General features: G+C 43.9%; 1 protein-coding gene across 1 annotated transcript in view; it reads right to left on the bottom strand.

The window, feature by feature from the left end:
- The window catches only part of PKP4 (plakophilin 4), a 240,397-nt gene that overhangs the window by 67,425 nt on the left and 146,613 nt on the right, over window positions 1-26,359 (bottom strand). Inside the window, exons 4-8 of the mRNA XM_044305120.1 lie at window positions 25,510-25,544; window positions 10,606-10,737; window positions 10,320-10,507; window positions 8,405-8,978; window positions 3,586-3,777 (exon numbers count right to left, since the gene is read on the bottom strand). Coding sequence (XP_044161055.1) covers window positions 3,586-3,777; window positions 8,405-8,978; window positions 10,320-10,507; window positions 10,606-10,737; window positions 25,510-25,544 — 1,121 coding nt within the window. The remainder of the gene's footprint in view (window positions 1-3,585; window positions 3,778-8,404; window positions 8,979-10,319; window positions 10,508-10,605; window positions 10,738-25,509; window positions 25,545-26,359) is intronic.

The following is a 26,359-nucleotide window of genomic DNA, read 5'->3' on the forward strand; positions in this document are numbered from 1 at the left end:
GTCACCATTGCACCTTGTTGCACTGTAAGTCCATGCTCCTTACTCCTGGCAGACTAGCCCCATACAGCCTTGAGTGACTGGGCCGAAGCGGTGATGTAGTCTCGCCTGGCCTTGCGTTACTACGCATATGATATGCGGGCAGTACATTCCTGCTGCTTGCCATGGCTGAAGTCATCACTACATGCGAGCGCCGTCGGTTTCGGGAATCGGTAAGCAGCAGGGCTGCACTGAGTGTGCTCTGAATACAGAAGCAACAGCGCCCCCGTGCGGTAACACAGGGCCAGGCGAGACTACATCAAGTTATGGCACTGGCACTAAAAGTTGCAGGGGCGGCCAGATGTAAGAAGCGTGGCGGCCAGTACCACGAAGTGCAACGGTGACACCCTGGTTGCACCGAGCTGTACATTTGTATATGATAAAAAGCAGAATTCCTCCAGAATGCGACCAAGAATATGGATGGGAGAAAGAACATTTTGCATATGGGACCAGCGCACACCTAGCTCATCATTTGGTTGGATATCAGATGCCTTGTAATGCTGCCAACCAGACCTTTACTGCACGGTACAGCCTTGCTGTACGGCACCTCGAGTAATGTCCCTTTGAATGCATTTCAGTCCTAAATCATCAGCATTATCTGTGTAGCTAATGGGTGTCCAGACTAATTACTGCAGTAACGAGGCGGATTCCCTGACTCTAACAATACTGAAGTGGAAAAGTGCTCTGAAAGTTTATTTCTGCAGAGCGCTCCTGCACACCGGGGAGGCTTGTCACCGCTGCACTGTATTCACGTCCATCAAACCATTAGCTTCAATCATTTATCGTGGGGCTCTCATTTAATCAGTGCCGGATGATTTACTGGTCCTGTGGTAATGGTCGGATACAATAGGTCCAGTACAAATGACTTCTGCGTGGAGTAACACGGCCACATCTCATGTATATAGCGCATTCATCATCCTGCAGCCGGCACCGCGGCGTCCATCACTGTCACGCGATACAGACACAGAGCCCAAAACAAACCTGGGGAGCATTGATTAATTAATCCCCGAAGAGAAAACTTTATAAAACCCGAACCTTGTCCTTGCTGTCGGCGCAGCGTCTTTCCCTTGTCGTTTCCTAAGGTAAATGCATTTGGATACCCTATTAATATTTTATCGGACAGGGGGCCTGTTGCTTCTCCTGACAGGTCTGTTTTAGTCACTACTTGCATTCCCCATAATAGAAATCTGGAGCATCTTTTGTTATCAAGTTGCATTGTGCCATTCCTCGGTTATTCTCCCTAGAATTGCAAATGGTGAATAGATTGACCACCGAGTGTTACCAGTTTGGGTCCGTCCCTGCAGAGTCTGATACTGTTCAATCAATGCTCACAGTGTAGCGGCATGGCCCTTCGACAAGAGGAATGGTAACACAAAGTTGTTAAATTATACATAAAATGCTACGAGGAGTAACAGAGGAGCAGCACAACACAGAGCTCTTAGAAAAGATGCTCTAAAATAGTTACTCAAAGGGGTTGTGCGGTGCTACGATATGGAACACCTATCCTCAGGGTAGGTATCAATATCAGACTGGTGGGGGTCCAACTCCCGTTCAAATAAAGTTGTAATCACACTGCGCAGCCGCTACAAGATGGACAGTGTGCAGTTAAAAAGTGACGGGAATGCAGTGCTCAAACAAGGGCGGCGTTCCCTGCAAGCAGATGATGAGTCGGCGTGTGGGAGTCAGACCCCCACTACTCTGATACTGATGACCTATCCTGAGGATCGACCATCAATATCATAGCATTGTACAACCCCTTTAATACAAGTACATGCCGGGGATTTTAAACCCTTAGTACTAGACATGGTTTAGTTCAGACCAGGGTGGATTTGATTTAAATCACTAGTCAGTAAGGCTTGATTTAAATCATAGTTTTTTTTTTATATAAAGACTAATTCTTGCTGGTATAACTTATAATATGCAAGTAGATGAAGATTTTTAGAACAATAACTTTTCATATTAGTTTGATTAGGTTGATTCTGCATTCATAGGTTTGTAGAAGTTAGGGTTAAGGTCTTTTTCTCAACTCTGCTCATGTTATAACATTTTTGCTGTGAAGAAGAGGCATGTGATCTCTGCTGAGTCAAATTCAGTTTTGAGAACTGCAAAAGTAAACCAAGCATCTGTGATAATATCTTGTAGGCAGAGAAACTGCCCAATAATCTTACAAAAACCTCTGGAAGAACATGGACATTGTGAATGGGTTAATGCAATTTATTTACCCCAAAATTTAACATATACAGCCTTATTCTACATAATTAAAACTAATCTTTATTTCATGATGGAATAACCCTTGGATGGTAATATATTTTCCTCAAAAAGCATTTTATATAAAAAAAATATCAGATTTAAAAAAATAAAATAAAAATCAGATAAAAAAAAAAAAAATCATTTATTTTTATCCACCCTGGTTCAGACACTACTTTTAGTACATGTTCGTTTAATAACCAGTATGGCTTTTTTTTTTTTTTTTGATTCTTGTGACCAGTGCTTTTTTTATTAACTTTTTTGTAACTTCTTTTTCTTATTTTATGCTGGTAATTTGGGGGGAATTTTTATATATTTTTTTAACATTCTTGTTCTTTTTTTGGTTTCTTATTTGCACTAATCTAGTTATACCTAGCAGTAGCAGCAACCTGGCGATCATGATCAGTCACGTGACCACTAGGCGGCACTGGCTCCTCTGTACACAGTACTCATTGAGCGCAGTGTATCTGTGTGGCAGCTGCTTGTGTCTTCTCACCATGGTGCCCAGCACTCTCTGACTGCCCTATCACGCAGCCTTTTGCAGCAGACTTGCATTCATTTTAGGCTACTGTCACACTGCCGTTTCTGGGTCCGCCTGTGAGATCCGTTTCAAGGATCTCACAAGCGGCCCCAAACAGATCAGTTTAGCCCCCAATGCATTCTGAATAGATGCGGATCCATTCAGAATGCATCAGTTTGGCTCCGTTCCGCCTCCATTCCACTCTTTTGGTGTCCGCCTGGCGGTGCGGAGCCAAACGGATCCGTCCTGACTTACAATGGAAATCAACGGGGACGGATCCGTTTACATTGACACAATATTGGTGCAATTGAAAACTGATCCGTCCCCCATTGACTTTCAATGTAAAGTCAGGACGGATCCGTTTGACTTACACTTAGACTTCTTTAGACTAAGTCTATGCAGACGGATCCGTACTGAACGGATACCATCGTTTGCATTTATAGGTGCGGATCCGTCTGTGCAGATACCGGACGGATCCGCACCTAACGCAGGTGTGAAAGTAGCCTTACACGCCTTGCAAATTGGTCAGCGCCTCAACCATAGGGAATTGCTCAACCAATAAATTAACTGTAAATGAAAAGATCAAGGATTTATTAGTAGAGCCAATATTTCCAGAGGGGGAAAAAATTCAATCCATTATCTTACACTTTTAACCTCAGAATGGTGTCCCCCTAAGGTCACCAATGTGCTTACATTTCTCATCTTTACATCGGAGGATGTATTTAAAAAAATAAAATAAAATGCTATATGAATGATTTACTAAAGATAAGTGGAGCACCCACCTGAGCCGGTACGGTAAACCGCAGTCTGTGATCCTTGGCGCAGCTCAATGGTTCCGTGGTTGGCGTTCCGATAGACTGGACTGTAGTAGGTTCTCCCCTCGTATATAGGGGTAATCTGCAGGTCGGGGGATACAGCAGAACGCAGGTCCTGGCCTAACTGGCTATGCTGACTTGCATAAGAGCTTCTTAAACCTAAAGATCATAAGAAAACCAGAGGTTAGAAATGGTTCGAAAAAAGATGTGCAAGAAAAGGCGAAAATAATTTATCTCCAAGATGGAACAATGCGTGAAGTCACGGAGGAGCGAGAATAAACCTTTCAGACAGCACAGGAGGAACTCTAACCCCAGCCGGGCACATCAAAGTCTAGGAATGATTACAGCAAAGGATGTCCCAATGACGGACACTAGAACACATCATTCTGCTTTATTCTTGAAGCTTTAGTAACCCACAGATACAGTTTTCGCCATAAAGAAATCCGTGACTTGTCATCACGTTCTATGTCATCGGAGCGGATATTCTGTGGCACGGTCGCTGAAATTCTGCAGTGATTAACAGTGCAGCGCAGCGGCGAGCATTCTGCTGCCATCATTCTTCCAGACGGTGTCTGTCCGGAGTCCCAGAATGGAAAAGCTCCATGTAAATAATCCCACCCAGGAAAAAGAGCCAAAATAACATCCGAGCAGGAGAAATAAAAGGACAGAAAACGGAGATAGACAAAATTTCCATAAAACTAAATTATTATTTTTTTAAAGGTAAATGTGATCATCTTCACACTATGCAATATCTGTCAGCTCTTTACTTCCAGCGGTCCGTACTGTATGACAGATCTGAGGGACACCCGGCAGCATCAAAACTGGAGCAACGGGGGGAATCCGGAGCCAAGTATTTTTTTTTGCATGATAAGTAGTTTTGTGTATTTTTTTTTTTGCATGGAAAATCCCTTTGAAAAGGCTCTAATCATAACTCCATCCAGCTGTGCAGGCTGCACCAAAACAGCACCCACTATATGTTCTTAATGGACAACCAGCTGGACCTTTATTGCAAACTGCTGGCAATTCATTCATAACGTCTAGCAGGAATAATAAAGTAATGGTACATCACTGAGTCGTAAGAATAAAATAGATGTTCCAGAATGGTTATAACATTGGGAATGCATGTAGTCACTAAAACAGACACGTCAGGAGAGGTGACAGGTCTTCTTTAAAGGGCATCTGTCAGTAGTTTTGTACCTATTACACTGTCTGACCTGTTACATGTGCGATTGGAAGCGGAAGGCATCTGTGTTGGTCCCATGTTCATATATGTCCGTGTTTCTGAGAAAAATCATGTTTTACTATATGCAAATTAGGCTCTAAGAGCAACGGGGGCGTTGCCATTACACCTAGAGGCTCTGCTCTCTCTGCAACTGGCGCTCCCTCTCTACTTTGACTGACAGGACCAGGCAGTGAGATCATCATCACACCTTCCTAGCCCTGTCAACCTAAATAGAGAGGCCTCTTTCACATGTCCGTGATAATATCTGTGACAAGATGGTCAGTGGTTCATCTGTGAAGATGTCTGAAGGATCCGTGTTTGCTGTACGGATCAGTTTTTTGCCCCACGCGTGTTATCCGTATTCCACGTACACTGCTAGGCTGAAAATTGGTTTCCAGAGCATCTTCTACCATTGGTCCGTGAAAATCACTGACAGAACATGGATGCCATCGGTGTTGTGTCAGAGACTACAATGAGCATCGCGGATCAAAGTAGTGCATGTCTCCATGGCTTTACCACTGACCCATAGTCCATGGAAAATCACTGATGTGCAAATAAACACATTCAAATCAATGGGTACGTGCGTTGTCCATGGACAACACAGAAAACACATTCACTGACATGTGAAAGAGACCTTAACACGTTAACTTGTACATAAACAGCCTGAAACGCTCACCAATGTAGGTTTTACTGATGGCCTACTCTAAGAACAGGCCATGACGTACGCAACAGCCTAGGGCAACGTACGCATCTGGCTGGAATACAGCTGCATACATACGTCAGGAAATCTTTCCAGTGTATATGCTAGGATACGTAATCTACAAGCGCAATGTGAACATAGCCTAACATGCAGAGAGCACATGACTGGGGAAACCAGCGACAGCTAAGGAGAATCCGGGATCAGAATAGGCATGAGGCTTAGGATCCATTTACGCGTCCGTCGATTGCCATTTGTGGACTGTCTATTCTCCGTGGACAGCAGGCGTATCCACTGAATTTCATATGTGCACACAGTTATCAGGGTTTTGTCGCAGAGATATCATTTTGCGACAGAACGCGTCCAATCTATTTAATGGGTCTGTGATAGCCACAGGCAGCACATGGATGCCACCCGTCAATGGTCCATGTTTCACTGATCCACTGCATAAAAAACAGACGCAAAAAGTTAATCAACCACATGAAAGAACACAGAGGCATGTCCTGAACTCACACCTATGTGGATGCAAGCAGTGACCTGTGACAACGGCCTAAACGTGCTACAGCCTATTACAGAGTCCGTTATACTGGATTACAGATCAGGTGCTTTAAGGAATACCGTAGAACGTGTCAGAAGTCAGGCGGAATTAAAAACTGTCAGCAAAACACATGTAGACGTAGACAGGTGACAGGTTCCCTTTAAGATCTCCGAGACAAGGCGGCGGCGAATATGCAGTGACAAAACATAATTATAAGCTCTTCTTCTTTTCTAAACATGGCATTAAGATTATTAATGTACGGCATCTGTCCTCGGTGTATCAGCGGCGTGGATGTGCGCGCATGGTTTCCGTGCTTAAACACCTATTCCTGGCTACGGCAGAAGCCAAACCGTTTCCTCAGCGGAGAATACTATTCATCTAAAAGCAATTACATGGAAAAATAGCAAATGGAGATTGGCCAATTTGTTATTGATAATTGCCGTTCCCACCTGGCACGATTTTTCTGATCTGAATTTCAAGATAATTGTTTCATCTAAAAGGCTCTCTATGATTCGGAAAAACTGTACTTTTTTTTTTTTGCCCCAGGCACAAAAGAGGAAGGTCTCGCTGAATGCTGAATGACATCTTGAAGGAAAGCGCAGACTCCTAATCACCAAGGTTCCTTCACGTTCAGAAAGTCGTTACTCAGCGAGAAAGACAGAAAATGAAAGAAAATGGTCCGTGTGCGTCTCTTCAAATCATCCGCCGACACACACTTGTCATTATGCTCCGTAATTACTACACTGATAGGACTTCTACAAAAGATCTATGCATTCATTTGGGCTACAGCCTGAGCGATATCAGCTTCTCCACAAAAACAGCAGTGAAAATGGCATAAATATGTCATAGCCAAAAAGTCCAGGAGTAAGAGATGGGTTATTACAGACCGACGCGTGGGACGGTAAAATGTTTGTCCAAAAGGGACTCAAATCTTGAAGAGGTTGTCCAGGACTGGAAAAACATGGCTGGAAACCACACCACACCTGTCCACGGGATCTGTGTGGGTTTTGCAGCTCTACCGTAGTCACTTCAATACCAGACATAATCCCTGCACAGGTGTTAAGAAAGCAGCCATATTGTTCAAATCCTAAACAACCCTTTAAAAGGGTAACGCCAACATTCCTCATGGTCTCTTCTCCTGCTAGACTAGAAAAAGCCACCAGCAAAACAGGTGGTATTTAAGGGGTATCCCCTTCTGCAACATTTGTGGCACATTACTAGGTAATGTTACTAAGAGTAAGTTTGATAGGAGCAGGTCCTTAAGTGTTTTGCAAATTGCGGACCGCAAAACATAGAAATGCCTATTCTTGTCCGTGGCTGTGGACAAGAATAGGACATGATCTATTTTGTGCTGTTCGCATTCGCACTTACGGTCCGTGGCCCCATTGAAAATAAATGAGTCCGCACCGTTCCACAAAATTGCGGAACGGATGCGGACCATTCATGCGGACGTCTGAATGGACCCTAAGTCAATAGAGAGCATGACACGCATGAGCGGTCCCGCTTCATTCACCGTTATGGGACTTCTGAAATAGCTGACTGCTGACATAGCGGCCCCATCGCAATGAGTGGAGGGGTGGTGGTGCTTGTGCAGCTCGATCTCCGTTCCCTGCTTGAGAGTTCTGTGAATAGCTGAGGGCGCTCGCAGTGAATGGAGAGTACGCTAGGAGACTGGCCTGTCAGCAATTTATGGCTGCCTTAGAAGCCATGCCACCCAATGTGCCAAGTGATCTCCTGCTATCAGATTTAAACTTGTGGAAGGAGGTGAGAATGCAAATGAGGGAGGTATACCAAAAGGGGTTATCCAACCCCTATAATGCCTCCCAAAATGCCCGGGCACCTCATACAGGTTATACTTACTCCGCTCCCCGGCACCTGCGTCGGCCCTGATATCCGTGCGCCACTGCATCTCCCCATCGCATGGATCAAAGCATTCAGCGATGGGGGTGGGAGGCTTTTAGCCAATAGCAGGCCGCGATGGGGGTCGCTGGATATTTTGATCCACACGACGGGGAGATGCAGCAGCGGCCGTGCGGGTATCAGAAAAGACGTGGGTGCCGGGGACCTGTACGAGGTGGGGGGCATTATAGGGATTGGATAAACCCTTTAAAGAGTGAACATCATTCAGCAACTTTCTAAATGGAACACTCATATTCCTCCCATGTGGGATCGAAAGACAGTGGTGCTCAATATCTACAGTATCCAAAAATTTAACTGTAAGGAGGCCACTTCATTCATTTTTACCTGCTTCTGGATTAACAAACAAAACACAGCTCTGCAGTTCTTTCATTAACCGGTATAATTTGGAAACCATACAAGTTTCACCCACCTGTTAGGCTGTCTGGTCTTGGTGGAACCATTCTTTCATAAATGTCAAACGGCTGGAGACCATATTGGTCAATGTCATGCAAGTTCCTTTGTAATGTTCCCATATGCTGTGGAACTGCAGTCATTCCAGCTCGCTTCGGAGAAGAGGAGGATCCTACAGGAGCTTGGGAGGATGTGCCAACTCTATTTTGGGTTTCAGATACAGTTAATGGGGAACCAACTCTAGCTGAAGTACCTAATGTTTGGTAGGTTGAGGTCATGCTGTTAGGGTTGGAGTTTTGTCTTGAAGTGAGTGAACCAATCCTTCGAACACCTGTTGGAGAGTTGGACCTCCGTATTGTGTAAGGAGAAGCTGCTCTCTGAGAAGGCAACGTTGTAGAAGAGTACGTGGTGGAAGTGGGAAGCGGTCGTGAATCCGTAATGGATGGGGAGCCATAGCCACTACCAAGTGACGTTCTCAGGGACCCTCGAGATGGAGAAACTCCAGATCCAATGACATAAGACGGAGACTGTGATCTTGAGGGAACGGAGCTAACACGCCGAACTGCCTTGTTGGCCGCCATAGGATTTGATGGCTACAAATACAGGAAAATAAAATCACAGTCAATAGTAGAAATGCATATGAAACCATAAAAGTTAAGAATTGTTATTTTCCGGTCTTAATGAGATAAAAGCTGCATAATATATTTTACTAGTTGGCTTTTATGTTGATTAAAAATATTTTTTCCACCTTCTCATAAGACAATTCATTTCATTATTTGTGCATTTGAAAGTCAGTATCTCGATAAAAATGAACACTTGAGGCTAACGTGAAAGTAAGTCTCTCTGGGAGAACACACTGCCCACAAAACAATCACTGACTCATTACAAGAAAGATCTGGCTGTTCAAGAGTCAACAAATGAAAACGCTCATCCCTTCGGGGTGATTTTTTATTGTATTGGCTACATAATGAAAAAAAAAAAAAAAACAAAAAAAAAAAAAAAAATTATATATATATATATATATATATATATTTACATTTGGGGCTTATCAAAGATTTAGCGCCAGATGTCTTCTGCAGCCTGCATGTATTGTCATACTTTGCAAGCTGCTCAGTCCCATACAGTGTGAAATCCATCTGATGATCTCCTTGACGGCTCAGTCTGTTGCTCCTCTCTCTGCTCTAATGAATGCTCATAAAGCTAGTAAGTATCCTCTGTAGCCAGGACCATCAGTCAAGGGTCCTCTGCTGTGGTGAACCTATATGTACCCAATCCCTGAGAAAATCCCTAAAGGAGTTATCCCATGAACACACCTCCTGTTCACCTCTCCAATTAAAACATCTTAAGGGAGGTCCTCTTATGAGCCACTCTGTCCATCCATTCACTTGACAGCCAGTCATTTCAACGCCCTACTATGTAATACCACTTTCTGTCTGCACACCTAGCATCTCCAGATAAAGCACCACCGAAGGGTTTGAAAAGCTGGACCTACGGCAATCAAGTGGCTTCACAAGATCATTGAGAGAAGAAGCAATCCTAAAGATGAGTACATAGCAGGTAAAAGCTGAATAAGGAGGCTACATGTGCAATGTAAACAATGAAAAAAAAGTCGGAAATTCCTCCAGACGAGCTGCTTCTGTGAGACGAGCAGAACACAATACATTCAGACACGTACAACAACAAGCTGAAAATACCATAAGACACCGCCGTCTTACCCAAAGCAATTCCAGCAAGATGATGAATCATATCTTTCCTCTGTAATGAGTAAAACATACAAAGCCTAATAACCTAACACTACGCTGGATTTTTCACATTACAAAAATTCCTGAGCAGAGACAGAATACATCTAATTACAATGCAAAAACAAACGTCAGTATACACACACACACACACACCGACACCTAGCAGCAGAGAAAAAGGGAAAAAACAAATACCTGGACCAAGGCTTGGCCTTCAGCCCTTGTGGCCCTCGCCAGGTGGTTATTGGTAGATCCTGAGAACGAGTGCTGCTGCCGAAGTTCAGGTTTACCCACATTGTGGTTGTGAAAAGTCCCGGCTTCCTGGTAACCGCTGTCAGAGTACGAGTTCATCTGCGTTGAGCTTCGAGAGTTGCCTAAAGATCCTAAAAAGCAAAAGTAATAAAGATCATCTGCAAAGTAAAACCAGAAGAGCCAGTAACCTGCTTGAAAGTAATTCCAGAAATGAAAAACCAGAACAGACCCTCACTTTCATGAAGTGACGTCTGCTCCGGGGAATACATGGTCACAGGTTCTGGGTCAGATCTGATGAGGAAGTGGTTGGGATGAGTAGAGTCAGACAGTCTCTGCTTAGGGGGACCTCCGGATGATGCATCTGAAACCAAAAATAAACCATCAAACTTGTCACATGTAAACAGTGCCGCAATGCTTACAGAGAAGCAGGGAAACTCACCGGCAATTCACTTGTCTTAAGACAAGAACGTAATCTTAACAATGACTTGGAGATATTTATTTCTTACACAAATCCATCCTTCCGATTTCAGGCACAGAGTTCATATCAATCACAAATGTACAACTGTATCTTCATTGCCACCGGCTTATGGACATTTCAGAAACCAAATAAACAACTAGATCGACTAGATGTGTTGGTTCGCCTTACACTACAGTGACATAAAAGACAGTGACAAGTTCTAAATGAATACCCTCCATAACCCATCTTCGCCCTTCAAGATGTCCAACATTAAAGCACAGCAGGCTACGTTCCCATCTGCAGCGGTTCCATTTTTAAGGGAAGCCGTCTCACTGCCAGATGAGCAGAACAGTGCTGCATGCTGCGCTATTCCTGCCTTTAAAAGCCAGAAACCACGATGGAACGGGCAAGGTACAGAGTTCATTCGTTAACTCTAACTCAAAGCTACGGCTCCATAGGAGTGTATGCCGTCAACGTGCAATAGGTGCATGTGCGGGGGATGGGACTTTTACCAATCTTGAGAACGGGCTATCTTGTACTTCCAGAAACGGACAAGTGGGCGCGCATGGCTTTCTCCATTCACTTGTTGTGAAAATGACCAAGAACTAGATAGTCCAAAAGTATGTATTGAAAGACAAGTCAAAGGTGGAACTCATTGGAAAGCACATGTCCCATTATTTCTAGAATGAAGCAAGTACAAAATGTCAGAGGAAGCTCATTATGCTAAAAGGTCAATCATGGAGGTAGTGGTTTGCTGCAGCGGGAAGGGCTTACTACCTTAGAACCTGCTCGTCAAATCCTGAATTCTGAACTAGACAAGAAAGTTCTTAGAAGAGCCAAACCAAGACAACCCCCTTTTTTGTAAGTTTTAAAGCCCATTAATTAAAACTTAGGTGATGGTACGACGACTGGGAACAACATTGTTCCTCAGAGATAGGGTCTCCAAAGCTCTGTTCTTGGCCGGAAAGCAGGACGTCCATCCGCTGTCCATCAAATGAGCATGTTTCCAGCATTCCCATTAATCTCTATTGAGAAGGACAGTGCATGCTCTACTTGCCTTCCGGCTTAAAAGGGTAAAAAAAAATGAAAGACTTGGTGGGAAATAAATGTTTTAGACCTTTGTTTCAAAGGCTAATTTTTGGTAAATTAGTAATGGGTTAACTTAGTACTTTAGTTGGCACAAGGCCAAAGCCAACATCCTATTCGACCAGCCCATTTCTCCAATAATAGTACAAACTGTTTAAATCACTAGCAAGCCTTCCGCTGACCTAAAGTCGACCATCTTGTGCGAAAACCACTTATATGCCTCTTATCATAAAAACAAACAGTCTAAGAGCGTCCTCCCAGTCTGACAGAATACAAAGAGCCACTTGTAACGAGGACATGTTTATGTGCCGTATTTCCTGGTGTAAACCAGCGACAAAATAAAACCACTCTCCATTGATTGCGCATAATAAATCCTAACAAAAAATAAACCCCCAAAAACGGAACCCTTTTATTCTATGGAGGTCAGAATATGACTTGTAGACTCCTCTATTCACAAGGGAGATAAACCACTGCCAAAGGTGTTTGGCAGAGGCTTACTCACCAAATGCATGCTTGTCCGAGTGTGCAAATGTATAGGGCCTACAGGTCCTTCTCAAAAAATTAGAATATTGTGATAAAGTTCATTATTTTCTGTAATGTACTGATAAACATTAGACTTTCATATATTTTAGATTCATTACACACCAACTGAAGTAGTTCAAGCCTTTTATTGTTTTAATATTGATGATTTTGGCATACAGCTCATGAAAACCCAAAATTCCTATCTAAAAAAATTAGCATATTTCATCCGACCAATAAAAGAAAAGTGTTTTTAATACAAAAAAAGTCAACCTTCAAATAATTATGTTCAGTTCTGCACTCAATACTTGGTCGGGAATCCTTTTGCAGAAATGCACTGCTTCAATGCGGCGTGGCATGGAGGCAATCAGCCTGTGGCACTGCTGAGGTGTTATGGAGGCCCAGGATGCTTCGATAGCGGCCTTAAGCTCATCCAGAGTGTTGGGTCTTGCGTCTCTCAACTTTCTCTTCCCAATATCCCACAGATTCTCTATGGGGTTCAGGTCAGGAGAGTTGGCAGGCCAATTGAGCACAGTAATACCATGGTCAGTAAACCATTTACCAGTGGTGTTGGCACTGTGAGCAGGTGCCAGGTCGTGCTGAAAAATGAAATCTTCATCTCCATAAAGCTTTTCAGCAGATGGAAGCATGAAGTGCTCCAAAATCTCCTGATAGCTAGCTGCATTGACCCTGCCCTTGCTAAAACACAGTGGACCAACACCAGCAGCTGACATGGCACCCCAGACCATCACTGACTGTGGGTACTTGACACTGGACTTCAGGCATTTTGGCATTTCCCTCTCCCCAGTCTTCCTCCAGACTCTGGCACCTTGATTTCCGAATGACATGCAACAGTCCAGTGCTGCTTCTCTGTAGCCCAGGTCAGGCGCTTCTGCCGCTGTTTCTGGTTCAAAAGTGGCTTGACCTGGGGAATGCGGCACCTGTAGCCCATTTCCTGCACACGCCTGTACACGGTGGCTCTGGATGTTTCTACTTCAGACTCAGTCCACTGCTTCCGCAGGTCCCCCAAGGTCTGGAATCGGTCCTTCTCCACAATCTTCCTCAGGGTCTGGTCACCTCTTCTCGTTGTGCAGCGTTTTCTGCCACACTTTTTCCTTCCCACAGACTTCCCACTGAGGTGCCTTGATACAGCACTCTGGGAACAGCCTATTCGTTCAGAAATTTCTTTCTGTGTCTTACCCTCTTGCTTGAGGGTGTCAATGATGGCCTTCTGGACAGCAGTCAGGTCGGCAGTCTTACCCATGATTGCGGTTTTGAGTAATGAACCAGGCTGGGAGTTTTTAAAAGCCTCAGGAATCTTTTGCAGGTGTTTAGAGTTAATTAGTTGATTCAGATGATTAGGTTAATAGCTCGTTTAGAGAACCTTTTCATGATATGCAAATTTTTTTAGATAGGAATTTGGGGTTTTCATGAGCTGTATGCCAAAATCATCAATATTAAAACAATAAAAGGCTTGAACTACTTCATTTGTGTGTAATGAATCTAAAATATATGAAAGTCTAATGTTTATCAGTACATTACAGAAAATAATGAACTTTATCACAATATGCTAATTTTCTTTAGAAGGACCTGTATATAGGCACTTTTACACAGGAGCCTTTCCCTGCATTTGATGAGTGCACTATGAACGGCAAGGTCTACTCTCATGGAATATTTGGTAGTCTCCAAAATAAAAGGGGGGGGGGGGGGCGGGGGTTATGGGGGCACTGTTGTAGAAGCACTGTGTGTGGGGGCACTGTTGTAGAAGCACTGTGTGTGGGGGCACTGTTGTAGAAGCACTGTGTGTGGGGGCACTGTTGTAGAAGCACTGTGTGTGGGGGCACTGTTGTAGAAGCACTGTGTGTGGGGGCACTGTTGTAGAAGCACTGTGTGTGGGGGCACTGTTGTAGAAGCACTGTGTGTGGGGGCACTGTTGTAGAAGCACTGTGTGTGGGGGCACTGTTGTAGAAGCACTGTGTGTGGGGGCACTGTTGTAGAAGCACTGTGTGTGGGGGCACTGTTGTAGAAGCACTGTGTGTGGGGGCACTGTTGTAGAAGCACTGTGTGTGGGCACTGTGGTAGAAGCACTGTGTGTGGGGGCACTGTTGTAGAAGCACTGTGTGTGGGGGCACTGTTGTAGAAGCACTGTGTGTGGGGGCACTGTTGTAGAAGCACTGTGTGTGGCGGCACTGTTGTAGAAGCACTGTGTGGCGGCACTGTTGTAGAAGCACTGTGTGTGGCGGCACTGTTGTAGAAGCACTGTGTGTGGCGGCACTGTTGTAGAAGCACTGTGTGTGGCGGCACTGTTGTAGAAGCACTGTGTGTGGCGGCACTGTTGTAGAAGCACTGTGTGTGGCGGCACTGTTGTAGAAGCACTGTGTGTGGCGGCACTGTTGTAGAAGCACTGTGTGTGGCGGCACTGTTGTAGAAGCACTGTGTGTGGCGGCACTGTTGTAGAAGCACTGTGTGTGGCGGCACTGTTGTAGAAGCACTGTGTGTGGCGGCACTGTTGTAGAAGCACTGTGTGTGGCGGCACTGTTGTAGAAGCACTGTGTGTGGCGGCACTGTTGTAGAAGCACTGTGTGTGGCGGCACTGTTGTAGAAGCACTGTGTGTGGCGGCACTGTTGTAGAAGCACTGTGTGTGGCGGCACTGTTGTAGAAGCACTGTGTGTGGCGGCACTGTTGTAGAAGCACTGTGTGTGGCGGCACTGTTGTAGAAGCACTGTGTGTGGCGGCACTGTTGTAGAAGCACTGTGTGTGGCGGCACTGTTGTAGAAGCACTGTGTGTGGCGGCACTGTTGTAGAAGCACTGTGTATGGTGGCACCGTTGTAGAAGCACTGTGTATGGTGGCACTGTTATGGAAGTATTGTGTATGGGTCTATTGTGGTGGCAGTGGTTTTAGGTTTAGTCTCTGGTGTTGGATAAATTTAAAATTGTCTAAATTTGCCTATGTATTATTTATTTGAATTACTGCAACTTTTCTTTCCTCCTTTTGGTTTGATATACTCCTCAAAAATGCTAAGTATTAATACTCCACCGTAATAAATGTAGTGTGACCTCTGGGGGAGGTGAGTTAGCCATAACTCTGTGGCGGCATTACAGGGAAATTTAAAAAAAACCTGCTGGCAGATCAGCCACGTGATAAAGCTAATCGCCAGGTCACAGCTTATTATAGGGCATCCATTCTACCAGAAAGGAAGTGTTTGAGGTGGACAACCCCTTTGTCATAAGGAAATACCTTATTCCCCAAACTGTAGTAAAACATACCTTGCAGCTTCCCTACTCCTCCTATAACTCAAATGGACTAAACAATGGATCACACTGCCCTTCGGTCTGCAATTATTTGTCCAACCTGTACCGATCCATGTCAAAGTACTAATATCCCAGGAGAAATCGGTGCCTTGTAATGAACTAGCACCCTGTTTTAGACTACTCTCACAAGTAGAGATGAGCGAACTTCTGTTTTAAGTTTGGCGTCTAAAGTTCGGGTTTGGATTAGCGGAGAATCCCGATCTGGAACCGGATATGGATTCCGACTTCCGTTGTGGTCCGTGGTAGCGGAATCAATAATCGGCCATTATTGATTCCGCTACCACGGACCACAACGGAAGTCGGAATCCATATCCGGTTCCAGATCGGGATTCTCCGCTAATCCAAACCCGAACTTTAGACGCCGAACTTAAAACAGAAGTTCGCTCATCTCTACTCACAAGCGGTCCAAAATGGATCAGTTTTGCCCTTAATGCATTCTGAATGGATAAGGTCCTGCTAAGAATGCATCAGTTTGGCTCCATTCTGCTTTGGAGGCGTTTTGGTGTCCGTCTGACGAAACTGAGCCAAACGGATGCGTCCTGACACACAATGCAAGTCAATAGGGACGGATCCGTTTTCACTGACACAATAGAAAACAGATCCATCCCCCATTGACTTTCAAAGGTGTTCAAGATGGATCAGTTTTGGCTATGTTAAAGATAATACAAACTGATCAGTTCTGAACGGATGCAGATGGTTGTATTATCTAAACGGATGCGTTTGTGCAGATCCATGACGGATCCGCACCAAACGCGAGTGTGAAAGTAGTCTTACTTTGTCCACTTATTTCAAGGAGTTGGTGAAGCACAAGAAAAACACGGCTGCTGTCTTTCAAAATTTGGACCACACCCATCCACGGGCCAAGTCGGGTAAAGTAGCTCAGCTCCTTTGGGGCTAAACTGTAATACTAGAGACAACCTATGGATAAGGGCGGTGCCGTTTTTTGAAAAAAGCTTTTCTAATCCCGAGCAGCTCCTTTAACTTCATGACATAATGCAGAAACTGGTCGAAGACAAAAAAAATAAAAAAATGCCCTGCTTACAAAAATCTACACGTATCTAACGATCGTGAGAAGTAATCTGAATTCCTCATAATTCTAATTAAGTGCGTGACAGCCGACACTTCGAAACGTGCGCACGACAGGCATCCTTCAATCTGGGAGCCACGCGGAGTGAAAATGTCACAAGAATGATCATAGATGTTGCATAAGCAGCTGTGACGCCTGCACGAATAAATAAGGTGATGGCGGCCGCCCGCATCTTATCAGGATCATTTCTTTAAATGAACTCGTTCCGCGGGACGCCGAGAACCCATTCAGATGATTTAATTTTAGGTCTGCCGCTGGATGCCTTCAAGTGCTATGCAAATATTTTGGGCATGGTGAATGCATTATAGCGGCTGATACAGTCACCTTACGGAGAGATCGGAATGGCACTAATCCTGCACTCCAGGCTGTTTGAGCCTTGTTGACATGCTGTAAAAAAAAAAAAATATCAAAAAGCACTTCACAATGTGGGGGAAAAAAATTATTTCAAAAGCAACTGCTGCAAACTGACGATTGCTGATAATTGTGCGGCGGGTAGAGACGAGCTGAGTGGTGCATGCTGTCAAACTCGCCTTTAGTACCCGCAGCTGAAAGAACACCGGTAATGGCTGATCGGCTGTGATAACAGAAGGAACTGTCCAGAAAAACAGACATAAATGCCCATTTTATATCAGCACCTATACCAGGATCTTTCCCACAGTATCTACCGATGGCCTATTAACACTCCCCCAGTGACAGTAGATCCTGCTAGGTTTCATAAAGGGCCAGTGTGGCCCATTGCAGCCTCACTTAGGCTAGGTCTACACGACGACATTTGTCGCGCTACAAAAAGTCGCGCGACAGATAGGGCGCAACAGTTGTCGCGCGACATTTTGTTGCACCAATGTCGCGCGACAATATTTATAATGGCAGTCTATGGTGTCGCACTGCAACATGCGACATGTTGCGACTGCGACAGTCGCAGAAAAATCCATCTTGAATGGATTTTCTGCGACTGTCGCGTCGCAGTCGCAGCATGTCGCATGTTGCAGTGCGACACCATAGACTCCCATTATAAAAATTGTCGCGCGACATTGGTGCAACAAAATGTCGCGCGACAAATGTCGTCGTGTAGACCTAGCCTAAATGTCCACACAACTACTTGATCATCTAGATCAGGCACGCTCAACCTGCGGCCCTCCAGCTGTTGTAAAACTACAACTCCCACGATGCCCTGCTGTAGGCTGTTCGGGCATGCTGGGAGCTGTAGTTTTGCAACAGCTGGAGGGCCGCAGGTTGAGCATGCCTGATCTAAAGGATGTGCATAGGGCGGTGTCATACATCGGTTTCGGGTGCCTGTACACGTTGCGGATTTTGTTGCATTAATTTCTGCGGTTTATCGGGATAATTATTGGCCCGAAATGAATCTAACATGAATTGTTATGTTAAATAGTGTGGCATCTGCCATTTTGTGATAGGTCCACCATTTTGTGTGAGCTTATTGAAAGGCCACACGTTCCTAAAGTGTATTCTTATATTTTTCTCTATAATTACACCAGTTGGAGGGAGTACTTGCTTCCTTACAGATTATGTTTAAGGACAAGAAAAAGAGAGAGACAAGTTGAGCTCTCTAGAGGGGTCTATCAAGATGAAAGCCACGGTGAGATGTGCTATGATGGACCACCCAGCTTTCCTAGGAGCAGAAGTGAGATTCCTACTAGGACTTGGTAAGAGACACAAAGAATGATATTTCATTTTATTAAGACTAATTGGATAGTGTGGGTGGAATTATACCATCCAGATTGGCGAATCAATAAATAAAATTAATTGATCATCTTCATATTGAGATGTAGTCTTAGGATATTGTGAGGCTTCATTCTACCTGCAGAAGAATCAAGACTCAATTTATCAGAGCATTAAATGATATATATATAATATCATTCTTCGCCAAACTAAATGATGGATTCCCACAGGAAAGACTTGTTTCAAGTCCTTCCCATTTAAGATATAATCTAGCAAAGATCCTAGATCCCTGTTATTTGTCTTAATAGTCTTACCAAAGTCTTACGTGTGAAAATAGTCCAGGATGGGGCGGAAGGATACAGTTATCTCTTCTAAGTTATATTCTTGGATGGATCTTGAGGTCATGTGATGGAATTCTTAATTAAATTATTACCACCCGACAGGTTGAAAACCAGTTTCGCTCACCAGAATGGGGCTTGCAGAAATCCATGTGCTTCCCGCCCAATTCAAATGAATGGAACTGATTTTCAGTCGCGGAAATTGCTGCAACTCTCCAAATCTTTGGCTCTCAAAAAAAAAAAAAAAAAAAAAAAAAAAAGATGAAAAATGGTGAAACACATAATTTCTCTCTTTTTTTTTTTTTTTTTTTTGCTGGCCAAAGGGAAATTATAAAATGTCTGACAAACACTAGGACAGATATGACAGTCTTGAAGTTGTCGGAAACTTAAGGCCCTATCCAGAGATCATCGCTAACAAGCATTCGTATGAACGCTTATTAGCGATCATCTGGCAGTGTAATACAGCCACCGATTACCCGATGAACCCGCAAACACTTGTTTCACTGGGTAATTTGAATCTTTCAGCAGGTTTATTGGCGGCAGATCGTGCCATGCAATTACGAGCTGCTGCCGACAAACAGTGCTTCAGTACTATATCAACTATTGGTTGGCTTATTTTGAGACAGAATTTTACGCCACAAATATGGGGCAAAAACGTTTCATCTTAGGCCAGTGATAGGCAAACTGCGGCTCTCCAGCTGTTGTAAAACTACAACTCCCACCATGCCCTGCTGTAGGCTGAAAGCTGTAGGCAGTCTTTGCATGCTGGGAGTTGTAGTTCTGCAACAGCTGGAGATCCGCAGTTTACCTATCACTGTCTTAGGCCATGCCCCTTCCCGCTAAGTCCCGTCTCCCCTTAGGCAGCTTTCCCACATCAGTGTTCGGTCAGTGATTTCCATCAGTGATTGTGAGCCAAAAACAGGAGTGAAGCCTCCACAGACATAAGGTATAATGGAAAGATCTGCACCTGTTCTGTGCCGCATCTGGTTTTGGCTCAAAATCACCAATGGAAATCACTGACCGAACACTGGCAATGTGAAAGCCGTCTTAGGGCTCATGAACACGACGGTTGTGGTTTGTCCGCATCCAATCTGCAATTTTAGCGGGTCGGATGCGGACCCATTCACTTCAATGTGGCACTGTGTGCTGTCCGCATCTATGTCCCTAGAACTTATTCTCATCTGTATTACGGACAAGGATAGGACAGGACATTTCTATTATGGGCCGGATTTCCTGTTCCGCAAAATGCGGAATGCACACGGCTGATATACGTTTTTTGTGGACCACAAAAAGGGTAACGGCCGTGTGCAAAAGCCCTTAGAGGCAAAAAATTGGGGAAATCTTAGTTGTGCCAAATTCATTGTGACATATTCTAGGTGCAGACACATTAATGCATCTGGGACACTGCATAATATTTAAGAAAGGTTCTATTTATTTTTATTTTGTTATTGTAGCATGTCCTGCATGTGGCAATTGTTTCATTTATTTTTCCATTTGAATTCTATATAGGAAAAAAAAATATAGAAAATAGTCTGGGGGAAAAAAGCAAAAGTGGGACTTAATAAAACACCCCATGACTCTGACTCATGTTTTTTTTTTTGTTTTATTTTTACAAAAGGGATTTTACTTCTTCCAAAAACAGCATCACACATATCCAGACACTGGCCCGGATTTAATAAGGTATTTGCACGAAAAATCTTTCTAAAAAGATGTGCGGATTGGCTCAATTGGGAGCATCTACACTTTTTCCCCCAACATGCTCTACAAGGGGGAAGGGACGCACCTAAGATATACCATTTTGCACAAAGAATGGCACCACAATTCTAGTGTAACAATCTGTCCCAAAGCTAGCCAAACAATAGTTTTTATAAAGTTAGACAAAACTGTCAACCAGTTTTGTCTATATGGATCGGACCAGACTGAACTGGCATTTGAGGGATGTTCAAAGTGGAGAATTGGCCCAAACATTTTTAAATGGTTCCCATAAAATTTGTGGGGTGCCTGGTAAACCCTCCACTCCATTTCTGCTGTTCCTGCCCTCCCCACCAGTCTGTCTACCGGGCTTCACCGTTGACATTGCCGTAGCCAATCACTGGCTACAAAGCTACAGTGTTGAAGCCAGCGATTGGCTGCAGTAGTTATGTGTTGTCGATGTGATTTTTGCACTGCAGCCCCGTAAACAAAGGTTGGAGGGGAGGATCCGAAAGGCCACGCTGGAACTTAAGGTGACTCAACAGGTAAGTACTGATTATTTTGGTATTTTATGCCAGTCCACTTTTTCTTAATACCAGGCAACCCCTTTTAAATGCAGGAATAAAACTGCAAAATTCACACTCCACACCAAAATGTGTACATAAAAAAAAAAAACAAGCCAAAACAAAAAGTGTCAGTTTTAATAAATATCCCGCTGCATCTTTCATGTATTTTGAGGATAAAACAAAGCCCAGAAAGTAAATCCTGCTTTGAAAAATTAAAAGTAAAAATTCTTCTAAAGAAAATAAATATTTTGAATTTTGACAGCGTTAAAATGAACCCGTCGTGAGTCAGCAGCAGACGCCGCCTCTGTCGCGCGCTGGGAGATCAAGCTCGCACATCAATCAAACCGCTATTTAAACTGCCAGCAGCCGATGTGAGCGGTCTCCTTCATGGCACCAGCTAAATCACAAGACTATATTAAAAATACAGCTCTTTTGAAGTTCGCCAGCTCTTCCGCATAAATGAAGAGAAGACTGGTAGCTAAGGCAATCGTCAGACGCCAAAGCCTCACCTTCACGGGATCTTAGCAACCGACCTACACTGCAAGCACCTCCTGTAGTCAGAAGAGCCGGAGTGCTTCATATGAGAAGATGCAGTTTAAAGGGGTTGTCTCACCTCCAAAATTGGTGGCATATTGCTAGAATATGCCACTAATGTCAGATAGGTGCGGGTGTCAGAGGTGGGACCCAGACTTATGTCACGAATAGAGCTCCCAACGTGAACAGGAGCACACTCTGCGCATGTGCAGCCGCCCTCCACTCATTTCATGGTTGTGCCGAAAAAAGCGAGTGCTGGCTTGCCTAGTTCAGGCAGCTCCATAGCAGTGGAGTGTTGGCCGCAGTATCTTGGTGTGCTCTCCATTCATTTCTATGGGACTTCCAAAAATATCTGAGCACGACGCTTGGCTATTTTCGGCACGGTCATAAAAATTCATGGAGAGGAAACCGAGAATGCGCTGTGCACTCCTGTTCACTTTGGGAGCTCTGTTATAGAGATAGGTGTGGTTCCCAGAGGTGGGACCCGAACCTATCTGACAATGGTGATATATATATATTAGCAATATGTCACCAATGTTGGAGGTGAGACAACCCCTTTAAGGGTATGTTCTTATGTGGTGGAAAATCCACAGTATATTACAGAACCAGAACCAGTGGAGGAAAACTGACAAAAGATAAGCCACACGCTGCCGTGGACTTCACCCTTTGGAAATCATGGGGTAAAATATGCAGCTATTTTGTAGCAAAATCTGCAACAACTCCATGTGTGTATGTTTTGTGCGGTTTCATGGCAGATTCCGCTGTGGAATCGTGGCAAAATCTAAAGTGAAAACTCCACTGTAGAAAATCTGCTCCATGGTGGCAATGCAGGGAAAAGAAATATTACTCACCTCAACCTTAATCCTTTGCCTCTGCTGTTTCCAATGCCGCTTTGGTCTCATCTTAAAACACAGGAAATGGCTGGGAATGCCTGTTTTGCCAATCACTGGCTGAGCGGGGTCACCCTTTGGTGACTGGCTAAGCGGACAGTCCAAGCCATTTCCTTTACTTCGAGCTGGGACCAAAACAGCAGCAGGAGATCAGTGAGGTGAGCAACGAATGCTTCTTTTTCAACCCTTTCTGTTCTCCCTGGAAAACCCTTTTAAGTTTCTTTCAGAAGGTAAATTTTAACAGTAATATGACAAGTATTATATTCAGAATGCACAGAAAATTCCCACAAATAAGTCCTTTCAGTATCAGTTCCATGAGAAAGTACAGATCACTCTGCAGAGGAAGTGATGAAATCTGGACATTACCACCATTCCAGAATTCTTGAAGAACATCTTTACATTAAATATTTTTTTCTGTTAATATCCAACTAACTGTGGATCAAATCATCAAAAAGCAATGCCCCCCGTATAGTATTCACAGTCCCTTACATACAGGACTTCTCCTAGGAGGGCTCCCTAGCCGTCCACTCTCGTGTCTGTAGGGGGTTGGTAAAGGGAATTAAACTGTTCCATAAAATGGCTGGAACAGTCAGCAGCTAAAACTTGTAGAAAATCTATGTACGTTGTGTTATGTGCAGATTAAAGTGAATAGGAGCAAACCCAGAGTAGCCTACAAAAGATTAATATTACCCAGGGTCAGGGGTGGATTTGGTTTACCGGATGTGAGCGGATATTATAGGGCAATACAAATAAGACTACACTCAGAGATAATCAACCCTAGAGTAAACAAGTTAGGTTGTCAAATCGCTAGAAAGATATTGGGGCCAAAAGCATTGGCCATGCTATGGGACCTCCGCAGAAAACCCCAACACAGAAATAAGGTACCTAACTTGTTAAGAGGTATAGTGGATACCTGGTTCAAACTGTCAGGCTACCTACATCCCTCCTGCTGCCTATCGCCTCTCACGCCTATCAGACATCTGCCTTATATGTTTAACGCAGACTTCAAAGATGGTATGGGACTGTGGGCAGCATTAGGCGATATAGCAATAGGTGATTTTCTAGTGAGCCGCCTAGTTCCCAATATACAAACTTTGAAGACTAGGTTTAGGCATATTCCTTGGACCTTAACACAATATTCCCAACTTAATAAGATTTGCATGCAATACCCCAAGCGATTACACCCCTACTTGGTATGATACAATATGGAATCAACCTATAGGCAAAAAAGGAATTGTCTCAAAACTTTATAACAAAAGATTAGAAATAGATTCAGACACTAGACCATCGTTTATTGAACAGTGGGAGAAGGAGATAGGTCAATACTCGCCCATTCTCATGGATACTCGAGATGCATAAAAATACAGGAAAACTCCTACAAGCTAGTTACCAGATGGTACAGGACAAACGACATGCTATCACCCCTTCTTACTCTGCGGACTGCTGGAGATGCGGAGAAAATAAAAGGCACCATGTATCACATTTGGTGGTCAAGCCCACTTATTAGTAAATATTGGGACATGATATCTAAAGAGGTACAAGGAATAAGTACAATAGGCTCCCCCATTAGTAGCTCTTCTTAATTTGCCTGATTGTAGCTACAAACTCACAAAACATTCACTACCTGCACAACTGATTGCAGCAGCAAAACGGCTTATACCAAAATATTGGTTATCCAAAGAAACCCCTAGCCTTAAAGAGTGGGTTTGTAAGGTCCAGGAAATATACCAACTAGAAGAACTAACAAGTTGGGAATCTTTAGCACATGACAAATTTTTAATGACCTGGGGAAAATGGTTTGATTGGTATAAAAATCACACCAAGTAACGGAGTTTATATATGCATGTTCCTAATATGCTTCACTCATAGTCCAGTATATACCCTATAGGCACCCAATATGTCCCGTAGGATGAGGCGTTACAAATGCCTACCCTTACTACTGCTATGCCGAGCCATGTCCTCAACACTACATTAGACCATGCATTTATACTGAAGCAAACAGAATGCCGTTCATGTCTCTGATCACATGACTTTTGCTATACTTGTAATCCTGCATATGTGACCAACATTGATTATGGAGTGTTTATTGTTATTTGTTCCTTCTTACAAATGTCATAATCGCTGAATTATAATGTCAAAATAAAATTAAGATTTGACCAAAAAAAAAAAAAAAAAGTCAATAGGAGCAGCGCTGCAGTAACCAGCAGCTGATCAGCGGGAGACCCCCACTGATCAGCAAGTGATAGCCTACCCTTAGAATAGGACATTACTTAAAGAAGGCTGGAGTCTGGACAACCCCTTTAAGGAGTTTATAAGACGTAGCAGGGCATGCATTTGCAAAATTAAAGCTACACTGGATAGAAATGTATTTTAAGAAATTAAAGGGGTTTTCCGAGATTGGTAAGGGTCCAACACCCGGGACAGCTGACGATCAACTGTTTGAGAAGGCAACGGCACTCGCAGTAGCACAGCGGCCTTCTCTCAACTTCAATGGGGCTGAGCTGCCCTTAGGCCATGTGACTGATAAACATGACGTCACTGGCCTAGGGAAAGAGGCGAGAAGGTCGCTGCGCTACAGCGAGTGTCGGCGCCTTTTCAAACAGCTGCTCGTCCAGAGTCCCCCCCCCCCCCCCCCCCGATCAGATATCCAGAGGATAGGTCAGTAGTTTAAAAATCTCAGAAAACTCTAAATTTCAAAAAAGTTCTTCTAGATCCTTGAAGCCTTGGGGCTAATTACGAGAGGAATCCAGTGAAAGTTAGGAAACTGATGTTGCGTGGACAGGCAGCACAGAACGCTAGTCATTATAATCCCGAGCACACGTACACACATGCACTGAACACACCGCGTCAGACGGACTGCTTAATTACTTCCCAGACCCTTGCAGTACGCGCCACCGCTTTATCCTCTAAGCTGCGTCATAAAATGGAGGTAAAGAACTTTCAGACTTTACGGGATTAGAGTTTACATACCTGCTGATCTCCAAGGAAATGATTTCTCGGTAGAGCTGAAACAAAACACAAAAAAAAAAATGAGAAAAATAAATAAAAATAAAGACTTGATGAACAGTCAAACCGCTATGTATTGGGTTCATGTGAGCATTGCAGACATAACTAGTAACCTGGGGACTTAAGTACAGAAAACAAATTCACGTAAAGGGGTCGTCCCATATATATATATTTTTTTATTTTTCAAAGCAGAACCTGGATCTAAAAACTTTTGTAATCGCATGTAATTAAAAAAAGGTATCGGAACCACAGAATTACTCAATTTATCTGTATAGCGCCACCTGCTGTTTATGCTTTTCCTTATTTCTCTGTCCACCTCAGTAACATGGATGAGGTGGACGTACGCGCTCCGTTCTATCCTTCACCTGCCACCAGCTGGATCTAGAGTTAGAGGCTGTGAGGGTTAGGTCTCATGCACACAACCATTTCGGTCCACAAAATTTTACTCAATCCTATCACTATAAATGACTATTCTTGTCCGCAATATGGATAATAATAGGACAGTTTCTATTGACTGCAGAACGGACACACGGATGCGGTTATGATTACAGATGACATCCGTATGCTGTCGTTTTTTTTGCGGAACAGTAGAAAAGAAAGGGTCCGTGGGAAATCTGCAAAAAAAAAAAGCAGAGCGGACACGGATACCAAATATGGTCGTGTGAGGGAGACTTTACAGGCAGAGAGCTGCTTCAGAAAGGACATGCCCCCGAACTGCCAGCCTATAGTACGGTAAAACTAGCAGTGCAGTTGGAGCAATGTATGAGGAGAGAACATGGTGGCTCAGTACTGGTGCCCTGCAGCGCTGGAGCTC

Source organism: Bufo gargarizans, chromosome 8 (genome assembly GCF_014858855.1).
Source record: "Bufo gargarizans isolate SCDJY-AF-19 chromosome 8, ASM1485885v1, whole genome shotgun sequence".
Lineage (NCBI taxonomy): Eukaryota > Metazoa > Chordata > Amphibia > Anura > Bufonidae > Bufo > Bufo gargarizans.